General features: G+C 44.3%; 1 protein-coding gene across 1 annotated transcript in view; it reads left to right on the forward strand.

Annotated features, from left to right (window-relative positions):
- The window catches only part of LOC117726290 (filamin-C-like), a 74,566-nt gene that overhangs the window by 49,443 nt on the left and 16,364 nt on the right, over nucleotides 1-8,759 (forward strand). Inside the window, 4 exon segments of the mRNA XM_034526482.1 lie at nucleotides 169-358; nucleotides 437-460; nucleotides 1,340-1,587; nucleotides 8,137-8,236. Of these exon segments, the coding sequence (XP_034382373.1) occupies nucleotides 169-358; nucleotides 437-460; nucleotides 1,340-1,587; nucleotides 8,137-8,236 (562 nt within the window).

Consider the following 8,759-nt stretch of genomic DNA (forward strand, 5'->3'; position numbering starts at 1 on the left):
AATATGAATCAACATTTTGAGATCAAAGTAGACGAAGAAGAAGAAATATAAAAAGATGAATCTAAGAGCTGATCTGAAGAGGACTGTCTCTCGGTAGGAGACCACTGATGCCACTTCAGGTGCTTTCGTACTTTGGAGTACTCTCATATACTGACTTCCTGTCTCCAGGACCCGGAGGGGAAGCCCAAGAAGGCGAACATCCGGGACAACCGGGACGGGACGTACACGGTGTCCTACGTCCCGGACCTGACGGGCCGCTACACCATCACCATCAAGTACGGAGGGGACGAGATCCCATACTCACCGTACTGCATCAACGCCCTGCCCACCGGGGACGCCAGCAAGTGCCTGGTCACAGGTAGGACTCCGCCCACCGCTTACTCTAGGCAGCCAATCAGATCGTGTTGCCTGAAACTAAATTGTTGTTTTCTTACAGTGTCGATCGGGGGACACGGACTGGGTGAGTTACCTTTAAATATTCACAATTAGTTGTTAATTAGTTGTTTGTTTACATTTTATTTTATTCTTCTTATTTATCATTTTTCTTTTTAGTTCATTTTATTATCAATTTAGGTTTTTCTTGTTTTTAATTTACATAGTTTTACTATATTTTAGTTTTTAGTTTAGTTTGATATTGCTTTATTTAGTTTTGTATTCACCATTACTAGTCTCCTGATTGGTTTACCATTACGAGCCTCTTGATTGGTCACAAGTACTAGCCTCTTGATTGGTCACCAGGACTAGCCTCTTGATTGGTCACCAGGACTAGCCTCTTGATTGGTCACCAGGACTAGCCTCCTTATTAGTCACCAGGACTACCCCCTGATTGGTCACAAGGACTAGCCTCCTTATTAGTCACCAGGACTACCCCCTGATTGGTCACAAGGACTAGCCTCCTTATTAGTCACCAGGACTACCCCCTGATTGGTCACAAGGACTAGCCTCCTTATTAGTCACCAGGACTACCCCCTGATTGGTCACAAGGACTAGCCTCCTTATTAGTCACCAGGGCTACCCCCCTGATTGGTCACAAGGACTAGCCTCCTTATTAGTCACCAGGACTACCCCCTAATTGGTCACAAGGACTAGCCTCCTTATTAGTCACCAGGACTACCCCCCTGATTGGTCACAAGGACTAGCCTCCTTATTAGTCACCAGGACTACCCCCTGATTGGTCACAAGGACTAGCCTCCTTATTAGTCACCAGGACTACCCCCTGATTGGTCACAAGGACTAGCCTCCTTATTAGTCACCAGGACTACCCCCTGATTGGTCACAAGGACTAGCCTCCTTATTAGTCACCAGGACCAACCCCCTGATCGGTCCTCCATTTTGTCAGGATCAGGTATCGGCCCGACCATCCAGATCGGAGAGGAGACGGTCATCACTGTGGATGCAAAGGCTGCTGGGAAAGGCAAAGTGACCTGCAAGGTGTCAACTCCTGACGGGGCGGAGCTGGACGTGGACGTGGTGGAGAACTCCGACGGCACGTTTGACATTTACTACACGGCTCCGGAACCCGGGAAGTACGTCATCACCATCCGGTTCGGAGGGGAGAACATCCCCAACAGCCCCTTCCATGTGGTGGTAAGCAGAGCAGCGGTTCCCCAGCTTTCTACCAGAAGAAAAGGTTCTCTTGAGGTGACCAAGGTCCAGAAACCAGGGCCTGGTTGTAGATCTGCAGGATCTAGAAAACATTACATAATTTAAAAAAGTGTAAAAAGGTCGGGAACGACAGCATCATTAATATTCACATGGAGGCATTGTGTTAGTGCATGGAGGTGTGTGTGTGTGTGTGTGTGTGTGTGTGTGTGTGTGTGTGTGTGTGTGTGTGTGTGCTCCCTAAAGGCTCTACTTGTTCCCTGATAGGCGAGTTTCCTTTCCTACTAACAGAGGAGCCGTGTGAGCTATTGCAGCCGCCCTTCAGTCCCCGTGTGGGCTTCCCCCCTCACTGGGTACACGCTCTTATACCTACGCCCTGATTACACCTTCAGATACACACCTACACCCTGATTACACCTTCATGTACCTACGCCCTGATTACACCTTTATGTATTCACCTACACCCTGATTACACCTTTATGTATTCACCTACACCCTGATTACACCTTCATGTACCTACGCCCTGATTACACCTTCATATACACACCTACACCCTGATTACACCTTCATGTACCTACGCCCTGATTACACCTTTATGTATTCACCTACACCCTGATTACACCTTCATGTACACACCTACACCCTGATTACACCTTCATGTATTCACCTACACCCTGATTACACCTTCATATACACACCTACACCCTGATTACACCTTTATGTATTCACCTACACCCTGATTACACCTTCATATACACACCTACACCCTGATTACACCTTTATGTATTCACCTACACCCTGATTACACCTTCATATACACACCTACACCCTGATTACACCTTCATGTATTCACCTACACCCTGATTACACCTTCATATACACACCTACACCCTGATTACACCGACATGTACACACCTACACCCTGATTACACCTTCATATACACACCTACACCCTGATTACACCTTCATATACACACCTACACCCTGATTACACCTTCATGTACACACCTACACCCTGATTACACCTTCATATACACACCTACACCCTGATTACACCTTCATGTACCTACACCCTGATTACACCTTCATGTACCTACACCCTGATTACACCTTCATGTATTCACCTACACCCTGATTACACCTTCATATACACACCTACGCCCTGATGACACCTTCATGTACCTACGCCCTGATTACACCTTCATGTACCTACACCCTGATTACACCTTCATATACACACCTACACCCTGATTACACCTTCATGTATTCACCTACACCCTGATTACACCTTCATATACACACCTACACCCTGATTACACCTTCATGTACACACCTACACCCTGATTACACCTTCATGTATTCACCTACACCCTGATTACACCTTCATGTACACACCTACACCCTGATTACACCTTCATGTACACACCTACACCCTGATTACACCTTCATGTACCTACACCCTGATTACACCTTCATGTATTCACCTACACCCTGATTACACCTTCATATACACACCTACGCCCTGATGACACCTTCATGTACCTACGCCCTGATTACACCTTCATGTACCTACACCCTGATTACACCTTCATATACACACCTACACCCTGATTACACCTTCATGTATTCACCTACACCCTGATTACACCTTCATATACACACCTACACCCTGATTACACCTTCATGTACACACCTACACCCTGATTACACCGACATGTATTCACCTACACCCTGATTACACCTTCATGTACACACCTACACCCTGATTACACCTTCATGTACACACCTACACCCTGATTACACCCTGATTACACCTTCATGTATTCACCTACACCCTGATTACACCTTCATATACACACCTACACCCTGATTACACCTTCATGTACCTACGCCCTGATTACACCTTTATGTATTCACCTACACCCTGATTACACCTTCATGTACACACCTACACCCTGATTACACCTTCATGTATTCACCTACACCCTGATTACACCTTCATATACACACCTACACCCTGATTACACCTTTATGTATTCACCTACACCCTGATTACACCTTCATATACACACCTACACCCTGATTACACCTTTATGTATTCACCTACACCCTGATTACACCTTCATATACACACCTACACCCTGATTACACCTTCATGTATTCACCTACACCCTGATTACACCTTCATATACACACCTACACCCTGATTACACCGACATGTACACACCTACACCCTGATTACACCTTCATATACACACCTACACCCTGATTACACCTTCATATACACACCTACACCCTGATTACACCTTCATGTACACACCTACACCCTGATTACACCTTCATATACACACCTACACCCTGATTACACCTTCATGTACCTACACCCTGATTACACCTTCATGTACCTACACCCTGATTACACCTTCATGTATTCACCTACACCCTGATTACACCTTCATATACACACCTACGCCCTGATGACACCTTCATGTACCTACGCCCTGATTACACCTTCATGTACCTACACCCTGATTACACCTTCATATACACACCTACACTCTGATTACACCTTCATGTATTCACCTACACCCTGATTACACCTTCATATACACACCTACACCCTGATTACACCTTCATGTACACACCTACACCCTGATTACACCTTCATGTATTCACCTACACCCTGATTACACCTTCATGTACACACCTACACCCTGATTACACCTTCATGTATTCACCTACACCCTGATTACACCGACATGTATTCACCTACACCCTGATTACACCTTCATGTACACACCTACACCCTGATTACACCTTCATGTACACACCTACACCCTGATTACACCCTGATTACACCTTCATGTATTCACCTACACCCTGATTACACCTTCATGTACACACCTACACCCTGATTACACCTTCATGTATTCACCTACACCCTGATTACACCGACATGTACACACCTACACCCTGATTACACCTTCATGTACAGACCTACACCCTGATTACACCTTCATGTACACACCTACACCCTGATTACACCCTGATTACACCTTCATGTATTCACCTACACCCTGATTACACCTTCATGTACACACCTACACCCTGATTACACCTTCATGTACACACCTACACCCTGATTACACCTTCATGTACAGACCTACACCCTGATTACACCTTCATGTACACACCTACACCCTGATTACACCTTCATGTACACACCTACACCCTGATTACACCTTCATGTACACACCTACGCCCTGATTACACCTTCATGTACACACCTACACCCTGATTACACCTTCATGTACACACCTACGCCCTGATTACACCTTCATGTACACACCTACACCCTGATTAAACCTTCATGTACACACCTACACCCTGATTACACCTTCATGTACCTACACCCTGATTACACATTCATGTACACACCTACACCCTGATTACACCTTCATGTACACACCTACACCCTGATTACACCGACATGTACACATCTACACCCTGATTACACCTTCATGTATTCACCTACACCCTGATTACACCTTCATGTACACACCTACACCCTGATTACACCTTCATGTACCTACACCCTGATTACACCTTCATGTACACACCTACACCCTGATTACACCTTCATGTACACACCTACGCCCTGATTACACCTTCATGTACACACCTACACCCTGATTACACCTTCATGTACACACCTACACCCTGATTACACCTTCATGTACACACCTACGCCCTGATTACACCTTCATGTACACACCTACACCCTGATTACACCTTCATGTACACACCTACACCCTGATTACACCTTCATGTACCTACACCCAGATTACACCTTCATGTATTCACCTACACCCTTATTACACCTTCATGTACACACCTACACCCTGATTACACCTTCATGTACACACCTACACCCTGATTACACCGACATGTACACATCTACACCCTGATTACACCTTCATGTACACACCTACACCCTGATTACACCTTCATGTATTCACCTACACCCTGATTACACCTTCATGTACCTACACCCTGATTACACCTTCATGTACACATCTACACCCTGATTACACCTTCATGTACACACCTACACTCTGATTACACCTTCATGTACACACCTACAACCTGATTACACCGACATGTACACACTTACACCCTGATTACACCTTCATGTACACACCTACACCCTGATTACACCTTCATGTACACACCTACACCCTGATTACACCTTCATGTACACACCTACACCCTGATTACACCTTCATGTACACACCTACACCCTGATTACACCGACATGTACACACCTACACCCTGATTACACCTTCATGTACACACCTACACCCTGATTACACCTTCTTGTACACACCTACACCCTGATTACACCTTCATGTACACACCTACACCCTGATTACACCTTCATGTACACACCTACGCCCTGATTACACCTTCATGTACACACCTACACCCTGATTACACCTTCATGTACACACCTACGCCCTGATTACACCTTCATGTACACACTTACACCCTGATTAAACCTTCATGTACACACCTACACCCTGATTACACCGACATGTACACATCTACACCCTGATTACACCTTCATGTACCTACACCCTGATTACACCTTCATGTACACACCTACACCCTGATTACACCTTCATGTACACACCTACGCCCTGATTACACCTTCATGTACACATCTACACCCTGATTACACCTTCATGTACACACCTACACCCTGATTACACCTTCATGTACACACCTACACCCTGATTACACCTTCATGTACCTACACCCAGATTACACCTTCATGTACACATCTACACCCTGATTACACCTTCATGTACACACCTACACTCTGATTACACCTTCATGTACACACCTACAACCTGATTACACCGACATGTACACACTTACACCCTGATTACACCTTCATGTACACACCTACACCCTGATTACACCTTCATGTACACACCTACACCCTGATTACACCTTCATGTACACACCTACACCCTGATTACACCTTCATGTATTCACCTACACCCTGATTACACCTTCATGTACACACCTACACCCTGATTACACCTTCATGTATTCACCTACACCCTGATTACACCTTCATGTACCTACACCCTGATTACACCTTCATGTACACACCTACACCCTGATTACACCTTCATGTACACACCTACACCCTGATTACACCTTCATGTATTCACCTACACCCTGATTACACCTTCATGTACACACCTACACCCTGATTACACCTTCATGTACACACCTACACCCTGATTACACCTTCATGTACACACCTACACCCTGATTACACCTTCATGTACACACCTACACCCTGATTACACCTTCATGTACACACCTACACCCTGATTACACCTTCATGTATTCACCTACACCCTGATTACACCTTCATGTACACACCTACACCCTGATTACACCGACATGTACACATCTACACCCTGATTACACCTTCATGTACACACCTACACCCTGATTACACCTTCATGTACACACCTACACCCTGATTACACCTTCATGTACACACCTACACCCTGATTACACCTTCATGTATTCACCTACACCCTGATTACACCTTCATGTACACACCTACACCCTGATTACACCTTCATGTATTCACCTACACCCTGATTACACCTTCATGTACTTACACCCTGATTACACCTTCATGTACACACCTACACCCTGATTACACCTTCATGTATTCACCTACACCCTGATTACACCTTCATGTACCTACACCCTGATTACACCTTCATGTACACACCTACACCCTGATTACACCTTCATGTACACACCTACACTCTGATTACACCTTCATGTACACACCTACACCCTGATTACACCTTCATGTATTCACCTACACCCTGATTACACCTTCATGTATTCACCTACACCCTGATTACACCTTCATGTACACACCTACACCCTGATTACACCTTCATGTACACACCTACACCCTGATTACACCTTCATGTACACACCTACACCCTGATTACACCGACATGTGTGTATTTGTACCACAAACTGTCCTCTTCACTGGATGTACCACTAAGCTGATCAGTCAATAACGACCCAGATTCATTATTGATCCCTCGGCATGCTGCATGTTGAATATTCTCGTCTGACAGATTTCAGATAGTAAATACTCTTTCTGTGCCTTTTCATTATATATTTAATTCTTATTTTTATTTATTTATTTTGGGTTATTTTAATTGTATTTGTTCTATCATAATTATATAGTTTTTATTTTATGTTATGTCTTATATAATTTATTCTTTATTTAATATTTCTGTTATTGTGTCGTATTATTGTCTAGTTTTTAATTTGTTTGAGACTTTGCACAACAATAAACATCTGTTTATGTTTCCGTCATCAACCAGTTAACAAGGCTGTCTAAATCTTTAATGCCCCCCCCCCCCTTCTGGACCATATCCCATTCTGGGGACACTAACACTCCCTCTGGCTCTGGTCTAGGCCACCGATGACCCCATCAGCCCTGTGGATGGGATGGAGCCGGGGCTCCGCCCCTTCAGCCTGGTCATTCCCTTCACTGTGCAGAAAGGAGAGATCACAGGTGAGAGCATGAAGCTTTTATATCAACAATATCTATTTCTGCTTGTTGAAATAATCTCTGTGGGGTTTTAAAGGATCAGTCTGATGTTGGATCCAAAACAGAGAGCATGTCGGACTTCCTGTCTGTGTCCCATTGGTTCCTCATGAAGACTTTAAAAACACAAATATGTAGTTCCATCAGTAATAATCTTCAAACAGCTGGTCATTGTAGTTTCAAACAAACAGGAACACTGTGTTGCTTAGGGGACTATTTTCTGTGTATATTCATATATTCCAGTATATTTGTACATGTGATATAAATCAGCTTCAGAGTGATGATGATGATGGTGATGGTGGTGATGATGATGATGATGGTGATGATGATGATGATGGTGGTGATGATGATGATGGTGATGATGATGATGGTGATGATGATGATGGTGGTGATGATGATGATGGTGATGATGATGATGATGATGATGATGATGGTGATGATGGTGGTGATGATGATGGTGATGATGATGATGATGGTGATGATGATGGTG

This window comes from Cyclopterus lumpus, chromosome 23 (assembly GCF_009769545.1).
Source record: "Cyclopterus lumpus isolate fCycLum1 chromosome 23, fCycLum1.pri, whole genome shotgun sequence".
NCBI lineage: Eukaryota > Metazoa > Chordata > Actinopteri > Perciformes > Cyclopteridae > Cyclopterus > Cyclopterus lumpus.